The sequence below is a fragment of the Populus nigra genome, chromosome 5, assembly GCF_951802175.1.
Source record: "Populus nigra chromosome 5, ddPopNigr1.1, whole genome shotgun sequence".
Lineage (NCBI taxonomy): Eukaryota > Viridiplantae > Streptophyta > Magnoliopsida > Malpighiales > Salicaceae > Populus > Populus nigra.
In genome coordinates, this window is record NC_084856.1 from 15,229,431 (window position 1) to 15,243,966 (window position 14,536).

Here is a 14,536-nt window from a genome sequence, read left to right on the forward strand (position 1 = left end):
TACTTTTATGTTTTTAAGTTACATTTGAAATAATTATACTATATGTCATGATAAACAATGATCGTTTTCTTAACATTAATTCCTCCGGTCCGGTGGAAAAGTCGCTCTCTCCGTTCACGAGGACGAGAGCTCCTGAAAACAGGATAATAAGCATCCAGTTCAAGCTGTTCCAAAAGCAACTCCAAGGGTCCAGTCACTGGCGGAGAACTCGCAAATCTTCCACCAGGCCACCATCTGCAAAGCAGTAGGATGTAAGAAGAATTTCCCAGAAGATTGAGTACGAAGCAAAGACACGTATTAAGTAAGGAAGAGCAGAGAAAACGCTTTCATGGAGAGATCTCCTGTCACCTTTCTTGCAGCTTCCCACTTCTCGGACGTCCTTAATAGAGATGGGTGCTCACCTCGATTAATCTCACGAATCTTAAAGTTAACAACTATGTAAGCCTTCAATGGCCCTGAGGTTTGTAAAACTCAAAATGTAACTTTTATGGAGCAAACTCAGGACCTGATCAGTTAAGCAACACCTCTCAAGGTTTAAATATGTATGTTTTGCTTACACTGCATGATGAGATTTTTTTTGTAATATGTTGAAATTTTTTTGATTGTTTGAAATTTAAATCTACTAGCATCCTATCAACCATATTTTTTTTTTTTAGATTTCTGCATTTGAAGTGTTTAATATGTTTTGTTTGTGTAAAATCGTTCAAAAAAATAGGTTTGCGCAACAATACTATTTTGGTATAAATTAAATTTAAAAAATCACCCCAAATTTTATTTCTTTTTACTCATCATATATTCACTTGTTTTCATTTTATTCGATGTTGTTTGTCATTGCATCAACATGCACTTTTATTAATGTATGTGTTTTTTTTTAAAAAAAACAAATTACATGTATATACAGTATTAAAATAAATCTCTCAAAAGTTACAGATAATGATGGCATTTTGGATGAGTTTGCATCATACGTTTTTATTCAATATTTTAACCTTTCTTGGCCAAAATCTTTCAATATTTATATATAGGCCAAGTATTTTGTTTTTTTTAATTGATTGGTCCTTTAGTAACTTGGTTTCATTTGGTCCTTTATTTTTTTTCTTTGTGCTTTGATTTATATGACACGCACTTCACCTAAAATATCATCATCAGCCACTACCTTTAGGGATTTATTTAATTATATTATGTATTCATGCAAATAAAAAGCCAAAATGCAACAGCAAGAACCCCATCACTTTAAATAGTGGACGTACGATGTATTAAAAATAATTCTAAATAAGGTGTAAAATATATCATTAAAAATTTAAAAGGGTTGAAAACATCCTCGGAAAGATACCAAACTTGGTTGGAAAAGTGATGGTGCGTGGACCCACGCGTCTAAAGTCGGTGGAGTGTGTCGGTTTTGGAATCGGTACGCCCAATCTCTTCTACTTATTGATGATAACGGTATTAATTTCTCATCACTATCCTACGAGGGAAAGCGTGCCTCTTTTTAGTCGGGTCATCCTCCTCTATTTTTAATCAAAGCCACCGTCAAGGCTATTGTTGCTGCCACTATTAATGTTGTTATCGTGCTACTATGTGTGTTCATGCTAGCTATTTTTTTGTTTTTTAGTTTAACATGGGTGTCCGTGCCAGCTTTTGCACACCTCAACTAATCCCACAGGCCCTAAAGTTAATAATCATGTAAACCTCAAGTGACAATCATATGAGTAACCACAGGGTTCGAACTTGAGACCACGGAAAAAATAAATCTCTTGGTCTCAAACTCTTACTATTAGGTTACGACTTAGATGGTTTCATGCTAGCTATCTTGATGTGCATGCATGGTAGCGTTGTGGTGGTGATGGTGGCTGCATTTGTGGGTTTGAGGTGAGAGAAAGGCATTTAAAGGGTGATGTTGTTGACGCTTCCATGGCTTATTAGGTTGGCATGCTGCTGCTGGATGTGGGATTACCAGTGGTGCTGGTGCCTGCAAGGTTTGGGAGCTGTTTAGTGGTGGTTAAGGTGGCCTTTTGGTGACTGAAACTGGCGAGGTCTTGGGGGCTGTTTTAGGGTTGACATTGCTACGTTTTAGTTTCAAATGTTGGCGATTGGGAAATGGTTGTCAATTGTGGTTGTTGGAGCTTGGAGTGGGAGAGAGGAAGAGGACCGGATAATGGTATTTTTTTATGGTGGCCGTTGGTTCTATGATGATGGTGGTCAGCATACTGGAGAAAAGGAGGTTGGCTGCTGGTGAAATGGGTCAACGGAGTTGCAGAGTTTCTTTTTCTTTTTTAGGGTTTTTTTCTTTTTTCTTTTGTATATTTGGTTTTCTGGCCCACTTGAGTCCCTTGTTTTCCTGCTCTACATGTTCGCTCCCTTTTCTTTTCTTTTCTTTTTTTCTTTCTTTGCTCAAGCTCATCATTTTTTGCTTTCTATTTTTTCAACTAGCATGGTTTTTCTTCGCTTATTTTCCTTTTTTTCTTTATTTTTTTCATCCTTTTCTTGAAAGCTTCGTATGAAATACTAAGAATAATGAAATGGTCAAAAATTTTAAAAACAATCAACCAAAATGGCACTGAAATACATTTTTTAGAGTTTTTGTATTTCTTTGAAAAAAAGTTTGAGGAAAATAAGGGTAAAAAACAGTTTATGACATTAATAATTAATATGTTATTATTAGATATAATAGTAAATAATATAATATAACAATAATTAAATTAATAAATTCCCTTGAATGATCGTTATACGTATCATAAATTGTCTTCGACGCCACAATTAGCCATGTTCAGAGATAAAGAAGATTAGATAAATCTATTATTTTCACCCTATGTTTTAACCAATTAAAAAAAAGCACCTAATCGATTAGTAATTCAATCAATTAAATATCTATTTCAATCAATTGAGTATAATATTTCTAAATTAATAAAAAAGGCTTAAAAGAGAGAGCGGGATGGGAGATGATATTATATAATAAATAAAATGATAATAATAACTCATGTAGTAAAGAAAAGCAGTCAATCAATTAAGATAATTTTTTGTAATTTCAAAAACTATACTCAATTAGCTGAAATTATATATATATTCAATTAACCGAATTGATAATTTAAAAAAAAAAAAAAGTTGGGATGCACTGGTGAAGTTGAGAGGATGCAAGTAGTGAGCTTGGCCAAGAAAACATTAAATCGTGATTTTGAGTTCTAACAGTGCCCCAAGATAATCATAGAAATGAGAAAATTACTAGTCCGTTGAACATGCAGCTCTAAGCTGGAGTATCCAAAGAACAAATATGCATTTATGCCAGCTAAATTCTCCAAGTACAAGTTAAATTAGGACAATGGCAAGGGGGCAGGCAGGGGTTGCTGATACAAATGGTGATTGCAGAATTAAATGCACGCAATTTCCTATGGAAAAGTGGAGGTGTGGATCCAAAATATCATGGGTGCCAATAACTACATGATGCTCCCTTCTTGCAGTATCCGCTTTCATAAAATTTACAAACTCGCTGCCCTTTGGGCGGGGGTCTATATGTACTAGCTCCATTTCCATCACCACATAATGGCTGCTTGTTCCATGAAGACCTATCCCTACCAAAACCTGAATCTCTCTCTCTGCTTTGGAAATGATTACGGTGGTCTCTTGGACCAGAAAATCTGTCCCCACCATACCTTGGTTGGCTTCCCCAACTGCCTGATTTGCCTGTAGAATTGGCTGCACTCGTCTTAGCATGTTGCTGAATTGTGCCATGACCATTTCCCCAAACCATGTTCGTATTTCCTTGTGCTACTCTTCCCTTTACTGTTCCCCGACTAGCATCTTTGTTGGATGGTGAAGGTTGTTGAACATCGGAACCTGCTTCCAATTCACTAACCGTGGATGGAGTAGTAGGTTGGATATCTGAACCTGATTCTCCCTGGTTACCAGCTGATGACGCTGGAGGCTGTGTTTCTGAACCTCTTACCCGTTGGTTAACTGATACATCTTTTGGCTTCATATTACCTTCCACCTCAGGACTTGTAGAAGAATGTTCACTGAAGCTCTTTTGAGGATTCGGAGCATCTGTCCGTGATAAACCAAGTGGTTCATCTGTCAAAGTCGATTGAGAAGGCCTTTGAGATTTCTCTAGTGGTTCATCTGTAATAGTGGACTGAGAAGGCGTGCAAGATATCTGATTTGATTCATTGGCTGCTGTCAACTGAGCAGGCATTAGAGATGCACCAAGTGGTTTATCTATTACAGTAGGTCGAGAAGGCATGTGACATAACAACAGTGCTTCACTCCCTACAGTCAGCTGAGAAGGGATTTGTATATCAGCAGTGGAGCTGAATGCATCACTTTTGCCTGGATCAGGTGCTGGGCTAAACTCCTCAACAGGACTAAAGCAATCATCATCATACCCTCGTGTCAATTCCCCAGCAGAGCACAATTTTGAAGTTGGGGAAGGCAAACCACCAAGAGACTCCATCGCTTCAACTTCTGCCAATAGGTCTGAAACAGATTCATCAACTAAAGAGCAGAACTCAGCAGGTTCTGGAACGATGGGCTGCCAATCAGGTGCATCAATCACTGGGTGGGTGGGGGGAGTGTGTGTCAAGTGGCCACTATCTGGAGTCAGTGTAGCAGCATGATCACTGCCCCCATCTGTAGGTTTCAGTGAAGAGGTGGACACATGATTGGAGTCCCATTCCTCAACAGGTTTAACAGGAGCAGGCGAATAGCCACCCCATTCACTGGCTACTCCAGCTAGCTGTGCTCCACCAACCACTAAACTGGAAGCAGTACTCCAGCAAGGTCCTGAATCTAGAACAGGAGGCTTTGAAGTAGTGTGGTTGTTTTCAACAGCCTGTCCTTGCAAATCCTCAAGTTGCTGCTTCGGTGTTGGACAGGGCAAATCAAAGAACTCCAATTCCTCATTCTTCTGCGATGTTTCAACAGACTTCGTCCCAGAAACCAAAGTAGAGTTGGAATCCCATCCGCTTGAACTTTTTACAGGGGGTCTCCAGTTCTGTCCAGAAGACTGGTTTGAATAACTCTCACTATCAGCCTGTCTATCATCACTTTTGCCAATATTATTTTTACCTTCGGGGGTTTTGAGTGAATTCCCATTTACATCACTCAGATCATAAATCCGTTTTTCATCCTCGTGTTCTTCCTTTACCTGAAGTGATGGAGTTTCACCGAGCTTTCCAGAAGACGGAAACAAGGAAAGTGAATTATACATATTGGATTGATTAGACGAAGCCTTGCAGCCCTTGGACAATTCCAAAAGTTGTAGAGCAAGTTGTGCCTGTCCATTGTTAGGAATGGTGGCATTCATAGATGCAGTCCAACTTGAAGAATGGGCATCCCATGCATTGCTTCCTAGAAGCTCATCATCATCATTACAATTGACACTTGAATTGTTTTGCACTGACTTCCAGTTGTTTATACTTTTATTGTCTAACTGAACAGCATCAATACTCTGATTCATACCAAATTCATGCATTTTATCTTTATCAGAAGCAACTGTTGCTTCTTGAGCCAGTGAGGAGCGGTTATGGGACAATGCTGGCTCTTTATGGAATCGCCCAACCAATGCATTGGTCAAAAGAATTGAGTCATCTGGTTTCTCATTTATCTTCCACACTCTCAAATCATGAGGGAAAAGCCCACTTGTACTCCATTTACGCAGTTGGGCCATAGCAAATGGCCCTTGAGTTTTTCCAGTTGGATCCTGATAGTGCCACAGTTTGTCTGTCTCAATATCAACCAATTGCTCTCTTCCTGTAGAAAGAGGAGGTGGTATATTTCGTGATGCAACCCCAGGATACGATCCACATTGTACAGCTGCTTCACTATTCCAATCACCAGTCATCGAACCAGTAGAAGCTGCCCTGTTCTTTGATGTGTTTTGCCCATTCAGCCCAATTTGTTCTCCTCCTTGACTCTGCATGGACTCGTTCAATCTCTCATGAACCAGGGTAGTGCCATCTCTATCCACATGAAATGTTGTGCATATATCTCTACTCTGTTCAGTAGAGAATGCTGAATTCTGTGGACTGTTTCCTCTGTCACTAGAGTTGAATTCTGCTCCATTTCTACCAGCACTAGCATTTCTTGTTCTTGCATGGTCACCTGCAAAAATGCCAGTAAAGTTTCACCAACTGAACTCTCTACATAGTCAACTTCAAACATAACTGCCAATCACAAATTATTCAACACCAAGAAGTTGTAGCTAGGAACCTTGTATCTTCTTGTGTGAAACTCCAGCATCTTCTTCAGATTCATAACTTGAGTTGATATTTGGATCAGTATGTACATAGGGAATCTCAAGCAACCTGCGCTGACGTTCTTCAGGTGACTTAAGAATCTCTAATTTCTCCACGCATTCTCTAAGCGTGCAACATAGTGAAGGAATGGTACACTGGTAATCAATTGAAACATTCTACAACACTCTCAGTTGCTAATGTTAAAATGCTAACTGAAACCTTCTACAACGCTCTCGGTCAGTTGCTAATGTCAATACGCTATTATGTCCTCTGTTTGATTGCCAAGGGCAAAAAAAAAGGAATGATATGTAGGGAAGGCTTTGGTTGATGTCATGCGACAACAGCTGAAATTACAGTTCATATCAAACAAGCATGCCAAGCAATCGACAAGTAATAAACTTCATGAATAAGACAAGAAAAAACTAAGATGTAGAAATGGATGAGCTTGCAAAAAAAACAAAAACAAAAAACAAAAAACAAACAAAAAAAAGAGGAAAGGACAAGCCTGTTGAATTTTTCAGGAACATGTGACTAATTATTTGTAGTACCACCTTGACATCAAGTATATGACCACAAATCCAGTTCATCACCCTCACCCTAGTTGCAATTTTCTTATCATCCACGAAATAAATGCAGAAAGTTTTTGCTAGAGTAAATTTTTATATGTATCATCGAGGCAGAACATGGTTGATGAAAACCAGTAAATAAGCTGATCAAACATGGTGAAAACCAGAACCCAAAAAGGAACACAATTTCATACAGCAAAGGATATTCTTTCCTATGCCCTTTTTCACTAGCTCGGTCACGAAGATGATTAAGCCTTAATATGTCTGCTTCCAGATGCTGGATCGAAAAAGTATGACCACATACAAGAGAAAATCAGGATCATTAATTGCACTTGATAGTTTAAAGAAAAACAAAAGTGAAACCATGATACCACTGTACAAAACATTAAATCTATCACTGCAATTTGGGTTATATGTATCCACATAAATATCAGGACAAAACTTACATCACAAACTTTGACATCCTGAATCGCCATAGCTCTCTTCTGTATCTCACCCTATAACCAGGAAAGTACCTTGTGACAAAGGGGCGCATATATTTAAGCTGAAATATAGAAGTTAACATGACAGAGACACTCACCACTGTAAACGGTTTGATAAGCCCATATGTTATACTCTGACTTAAGCGTTTGCATTCATCCTGGAAACATAGTTAACACATCAAAAATGAATGAAAACTCGTACATTTCTATTCACAAAAACAGCTTCACCTTATAACTCCTTTTAAGTGTCTGGTTGTGGTAGGGTCAACAAAAGCAAGTCTAAAGCCAAAAAAAGCATGTTTGGGTTGTTTGGTTACCTTTTACAATCAAGCTTTTAGCATTAAAGGAACGTCAAAACACAAATATTGTTTCTGACCGTGGTTTCCAGAACTAAACTACAAAAACACAATTTATCAACTGATATATATATATATATATATATATATATATATATATATATATATTTGTTGCATTAAACAGGCTTTTAACGCCGGCTGGGGGTACACATTACACCATGATTTTGAATCAGAAAAGAGGTGTCAAGAAATGGCAGATCTACTCACTCTATCAATAATCAAGCCAAACCTGGTGTAAGGGGTTTGCATTTTTTTTATTGATTCCTACGGAATTGATATAAACATTTGTCTAATTAAACTGGAATTTTGAAGTATAGACTACATTATTACTGTGTCATTCAAAATCAAAAGAGGAATGTAAATGATGCACCAGCTATTATGAAGTCAAGTAAACATCAGAAAAAACTGTTCCTCACATTTATGATAGGTAAAGATCGGAAAGAAACCATTCCTCACAGATTGCATGATAATCCAGGGAAAAAAAAGCATGAAACTAGGCTTTTGCGCGTTCATCAACACTTGAAGAGAAGTTGATGCAGAATCCGGAAAATGATTGGTCCTTGTGCATTTTATCTGGTTCTAGAATTCAGGGGCATTTCTATATTCTAAAATCTGCTGAAATGTTCTCAAATTTCCAGGATAGCTAGAAATTTAGAAATTTGGGTTTCATTTTATATTTGGTACCTTAATAGTCCTAAAATAATTAAGTTTATTGAGAGTTTTCCTAGTCTAAGAATTAATTATGTTTTCTTGCTAGGAGTTTTAAATTTTTACAGGACTAGGAGTACTAAAACTCTAAAAATTAGTTAAGTGATCTTTAATTATCAATTCAATCATTTCAAAGAAGTTTCCAGCAATAGTGCTTTATAATTTTGTGATTGCATCAATCTTAGGTGTAACTCCTAAGACCCTAGATTGGATGCTTAGGCTATCCTCCTCTCAGATGTGTTTCATAAAAATCATTCCTTTCATCTTACTCACAAATTCCAGCAATGAAACTTCATTATTCAAGCCTTTAAGCAATCATCTCTTACCCTTTAACCATCCCCGCATTCATATTCAACCAATTACACAGCAATTAACCATCGAAAGATCAAATCACACCTACAGTAATTCACGTTACTGTTCACAGCCCTAAACCTAAGTTCAATAGCTTTCCTGCATCAGCAGTCCCCTCACACTTTGTTATTCCCCCAAGCAGCTATACCATGTTTCAAAAAACACGCCTTTACATAACCCTAAAGACACCCTTAGTTATGTTCATTCAAAATTCCAAGTTTGAAATTAGCATTGATACATCCACAAAATTCTATATAAAAATTTCATCATTGAGCATTGCACGTCAAGAAAATACTCGAAATGGTTTAAGAAAAACTATACAAACTGTAAGCAGTAAAGAAAAGAGAAGAGTGTCTAGAACTAGAAAAGGAAACACGTATTTGGGGTGGTGTGTTAGTCACCTACTCACCTCTGAGAACTCCTGGTTTGAAATCCCATCAATTGATATGACCTCCTTCTTATCTAAATTTAATATTTCAAGCATGATATCAGTTGTTCTTGTGCCGAATTTATATGATTCAGCAACCTTATTGGTACCTGCAGAAGGAATCATCAGTGACTTGCTAATTTGTCAAGCATATATTATATTAAACCAGTTCTTTTTCCTCCTCTTGATAGATAATTTGGGGCACTGGTGATATGAATAATACCTACAACTTGGACAAGCCTATACGAATCTTCCTTTTGATCACCACCAGAAGTCCTGATTCGCACAAAAGATCCAACAACCTTTTCATGAAATTTTCCAGCATCATCCATTAAGTTCTCCATCAAACTACGCTTTAAGTAGAGCAAGCTAATATTGTGAACATCAATTGCTGCATATTCCTCTGGATTAGAATTAATATGTGGTCCTCTTTCATCTGTCCTTTTACGTGTTTTACGCCTTCGATCACTACCTGACATTAGTTGACTGTCATTATTTCTGACAGCCTCAACCTGGCCACCAACAGCATCAGAAATTCTCATTGCAGCAGTTTCATCATCTGCTGGAGATTCTTCTTTTACAAGAAAGTGGTAATCAAGAAGCTTCAGCATTTCAAAATGACCTACATGTTCTTTTCCAAAGAGCTTTATAAGCCTTGAATCACAAACAATGTGACTTTTCTGGTGAGGATCACGAAGATTGTTTCTTTTTACATATTCTAGCAGAAGACTCTGGACATCAAACTTAGAAAGCACAGACATGTCCCCATTTTTCATGTGTGAAACAAACTCCAAGAGCCCCTTTGTTGCCCACAATGTGCCTTCAGGCAGATGCGTGACTTTGTCAACACATGATTTTTCCATAAAAAGAGAGTTTTCCTCAGTGTACAACTTTGTTTGGTCCATTTTTCTTCTCTTGGCATGAATCGCTTCCACATTTCCACAGTAGCTGTTTGAAAAGGAGCCTTTATTATCATTACCGTGCCAAAATTCACCTGGTGGCTCCTGCTTATGAGCCATCACACCAGCTCCAATCCAGGAGTTTTTAGCTTTAGGTAGCTCATCTCCTTTCCAAGGATTTTTAGCCTTAATTAGCTCATCTACTGTTAAAGATAGCTTTGCTTTTAAGTAAATCCAGTAGACCTTGAAGAGATACTCCCAGCTAGTTGTGTCATCAAAATCCACTTGAACCTGCATAGGTTATACACAAGAGAAAATATCAGAAATTCACAGAATCAGATAGCAAAAAAGGAAAAAAAAAAAAAAAACCACTATTAACTACAGACCATGTCTCTCCCTGCCCAAAGGACATGAACAACCAAACTGTGACGACACAGTGAAAAAATAGGAGTTGTGCTGTTCAAAGTTGAATTCATCTAAGATCCATTGCTCATTTGAAGTGAATAAAAGAAATTCCATTCACAGCTTTGCAGAAGAATGTAAACATGAACCATTATAAACAATATACATGCTAGACAAAGGAAACAGTATAAACCCAAAACAGGTGCCAAAAGACACTGAAGAGTCCGTATAATCTTATCATTAATGCTCTTTCACAATGCAATTAAGACAAGAAAGCTAGCTAAACTAGAATAAGATGAAGCATTTAGCAACTAACATACCATCTCCTGATTTCCTGTTGCAATATTTTCAATCAGCATTATAGTTCTCATGCATGCACCACAAAATCCTTTATTCCCTCGGACACATAAATAATCAGCATCTTTTGTACATCCTTTGCACAAAGAGTATGTACATGTGTAACACATATAATGTGAAGCCTTCTGACAACTGCTGCAAATATGCCACCCTGAAAATATGCCATAGTAAAAGCATGAGATAAATGATAAGGCTCTAGGATTGGTGGGACTAAGTTAACAGTGGAAATCAGAAATAGTAACTTTGTACAAGAAGGATTGTGATCATGACTACTATAAAAAAAAAATGATTATGTTACGCATATGACATCGACTGACACATTCGCTAACCATGACTGCGCTACAGAAACAAGAATCCAAGCACATATGGAATTGCAAAGACATGGATTGGCACGTTTATTAACCATTTCTACTATAGAAAAGACAAGAATGCAGCCAAACATTGCATGCATCAGGCATCAATCAACATGTTTAATGAACCGTGACTACTTTAGAAAAAAACAAGAATCTGATCAAAAATGGAAACTACAAAGGAAAATCAACATTACCATTCATTAACAAACAATTTTAGTCATTTGGGCTTCAAATGTCGAGGTTGAGTTGGATAGTGTCGTACTACAAAAATATGTTCACCCATGTAGGCAAACCAAAATTCTTACTTTTGAACTAAAACATCATTCCGGCCAATAAAGACCCGCCCATTGCATGCACATGCAACATTAAGTCATACATTTTGAACTAAAACCTCATCCCGTCCAATTATAACCCGCAAACACACTGCCTCCTACGTTTCACTTTGATATTATTGAAATCCATAAATTAATGCAATGTTCGCCAACACAGGAACAAACCTTCAAAAACAAGCGAAATAAATTCCATGAGACTTACTACATTTACTAAAACATACCACAGTTCCATTTAGCCTTCGATCGAAAAAATGCCTCATCCCTTTTGATACAAGCCGGATGGTATGCCTTCGGACAACCCCTACATATCAACGGGAAACAGTTAAACCAAGTCAATCGCTACAACCAAACCCACACGGTCAATAAAAAAACTAAACCACCATTTAATCCCAAACCTCACAAACTTTCAATTTTTATCCCCTCATTTAAAACAAAATAGAGCACATTTAATCGAAACCAAACGCTTTCCTCCTTTCTCAGCCAAAGCTTCAAGTTATAGTTTTGTTTGGAAACAACAGAAAAAAGAAATTCAAGATCAGCAAGCTCACCGGCGATCACAAAGAACAAGACTACCACCATCAAAACAAATAAAACAAACATCTTCTTCATCTTTCTTCTTCCTCTGCGCAGAGAAAGCAGGCGGCCCTAATTTCCCTTGAATTTTAGGCGGCCGACCTCGCTTTCGCTTGCCCGTAATGATTTCCGCAATTTTCGAGTCATTTGTAACCTCTACGACGGGCACGGTATGTACTGATTCTCTCTCAGACAAGTCCACGTCAGAAGTAGCTGCGGTGACTGGAGCTCCAAGGAGCTGTGAACCATCCATTTGTGGAATTGTTTCGCATTGATCGATGCTCATAGGATCAGAAATCGGTAAGGAATTATCAAAAAGTTTAGGCGCATCTTCTTCGGTCCCATCTGGAATAGAAGGTCTGTAGTCTTCTTGCTGTTGTCGCATGTGCTGAATTAATTGAATTGCGAGAAATTAGTGATTGTGTTGCTCAGTAGGAGAAAGATAAAAACCCTAGGTTTTGTTCTTGAGATTTTTGGAGGGGTTGGGGGAGAGGAGAGGGTGGCCTCTAGGACTAGTGGGGGAGCACATGAGAATAGACTTGGGTGGAGATGTGACAGGGCATTTCCTTTCCCTTTTTGTTTTTTTCTTTTTTCTTTGATGTATATGAGCAACAGGGTTGAGATGGAGAGAGAAAGTAAGTTTGTAGTTACTATTATGTGTTTTTTAATTAAAATAATTTTTTATTTTTTATTAATATATTCAAACATCAAAAAAATATTAATTTAATATTTTTCAAGTAAAAAATAATTTAAAAAACATATTATAACACATAAAAAAAAACATTATCTTTAAAGAATGGATGCATTATCTTCTCAAATGAAGATAGCTTACTATTTAATATAGATTATGCACTCTATAAAATATTGTCTAAATTTTAAAGTCAAATCTTGAATGCGTAATTTTTATAATCCATGAAAATAAATAACGTTGACAAAAATAATATATGCTTTTAATGAGACTAGAAAAGTATGCTGAGGTCATCACAGGAATATAGTTCCAGGAGGGGAAAAAAAAAAAAAAAAAGAGGTGAGAGATAAGGGGAAATGACCATTGAGGGAGGCGTCAAACGCGGCACTTTGATTCTTCTTTTTGGACTGTGGGGGGAGTCTGGTGACTTGTGAGCGAGCACCACGTGGGAAGAGGCGGCATTGGCAAGTTCCGAGAAGAGGGGTTGAAAATGGGTTGGCAGTTGGGGGACCCATCCTTTTTGGACATTTTTGTTTTCAAAATGCTGAAAACATGACCGAAACTCTATCTTTTTTTTCCCTTTTTTATTTTTTTAACTTTTTGGATCGTGGAAAAGTTTTGTTTTTTTTTTATTATTGTTTGTCGGGCGGAGACATCCTTTTTTTTAACTCTTTTTACCTTTCATTAAAAAAAATAAAAAAAAACTTTTTTTTCTTACAAGATCGCGGAGAATATTTTGAGTGATATTCACATACTTGCGTGAATAAAGCAATATTTAATTTTTAAAAAAATAAAAAAATTGGAACCTGTTATTATTCAAATGCAGTTTTTCCATCTAGAAAATTGAAAAACTAGTTTTTTTATTTTTTTCAAATGTGTGCTTTGAAAATAATATTTTAGAAACTCATCATATTTTTTAAATACAAGTTGTTTTTCATATAAAGAAAAAATGATCAATACAATTTATAAACATGCACTTTTTAATAGTAAAAAAGATTAAATTATTTTTTTATATTTTTATTTTCAACTAGTGTCATAAATTTAATTTTTATTATAAATCTGATATAGATATTTTTAGTTAATAATATAAGTTGTCATGATATTTTTTAATTTAAATAAAATAAAATTAATATTCTACAATTAGATTATCACAAATATAAAATATTAAGATGAGTATTATAAATTATAGCTCTAATTCTTTATGATTTTTTTTTATGAAAATAGTCATAATTTTGATGTATTTCTTTTTCTTCTTTTTTGCTGAGAAAAATTGTTTTTATTTTCATCAGTTGAATATGTTTTCCACTTTTTATCATTGGAAAAGAAAAATGGACAGGGAAAATAGTTTTTTTTTGTTACTAAACACACCCTCATTGACTATTATTTGTAAAATTCATGTAAATGGATTTTACATGTGAAAATATGTAATTCTTGTTATGATGATTCTAATTTTATATTATAGATATGATAGATAGAAATAGTGATGGATTTTCATTTATCAATTTTTTATTTAATGCTCAAAATGAAAAACATAGGAATAATTTAAGCTCAAGACATCAAATATAAGGCATAACTCGAGTTCAAAAGCTAATAGGCTACGAGTGCACTTGAGCTTTGTTCATCCCTCTTTAAATTTAGTCACATTATTTAGTCCAATACTATACTAGACCTAAGTAAGGTGACATGACTTTCAAAAAACAAAATTGACATAGCTAGCCCATAAAATAAAAGGTCTTGTGCTGAATTCAGGGTCTCCACAAATTCTAATAAGGTCATACATCTAGGTACTTATACCTTGAAAGCAACCAAGGCGGGACA

The 14,536-nt window shown here is 36.3% G+C and overlaps 1 protein-coding gene across 1 annotated transcript; it reads right to left on the bottom strand.

Moving 5' to 3' along the window:
- Positions 1-3,205: 3,205 nt before the first annotated feature.
- Positions 3,206-12,606, bottom strand: LOC133694694 (zinc finger CCCH domain-containing protein 44-like). Its single transcript, XM_062116347.1, has 10 exons — positions 12,006-12,606; positions 11,679-11,758; positions 10,736-10,923; positions 9,338-10,304; positions 9,097-9,224; positions 7,371-7,430; positions 7,237-7,287; positions 6,997-7,067; positions 6,199-6,353; positions 3,206-6,090 (listed from the first exon to the last, which is right to left on the bottom strand). Exons 1-10 carry the CDS (start codon positions 12,413-12,415, stop codon positions 3,413-3,415), a joined length of 4,788 nt encoding a protein of 1,595 aa, XP_061972331.1. The 5' UTR covers positions 12,416-12,606; the 3' UTR covers positions 3,206-3,412.
- Between the last annotated feature and the right edge of the window lie 1,930 nt (positions 12,607-14,536).

Excerpts from the sequence above, each read along its gene's own strand:
- LOC133694694 (XM_062116347.1), bottom strand. The coding sequence starts at position 12,415 with ATGCGACAACAGCAAGAAGACTACAGACCTTCTATTCCAGATGGGACC. Across the intron at positions 7,431-9,096 it reads CAAACCAGGAGTTCTCAGAG|GATGAATGCAAACGCTTAAG; the intron begins GTGAGTAGGTGA and ends CTATGTTTCCAG. Across the intron at positions 6,354-6,996 it reads GAAAAAGGGCATAGGAAAGA|GCTTAGAGAATGCGTGGAGA; the intron begins ATATCCTTTGCT and ends ACTATGTTGCAC.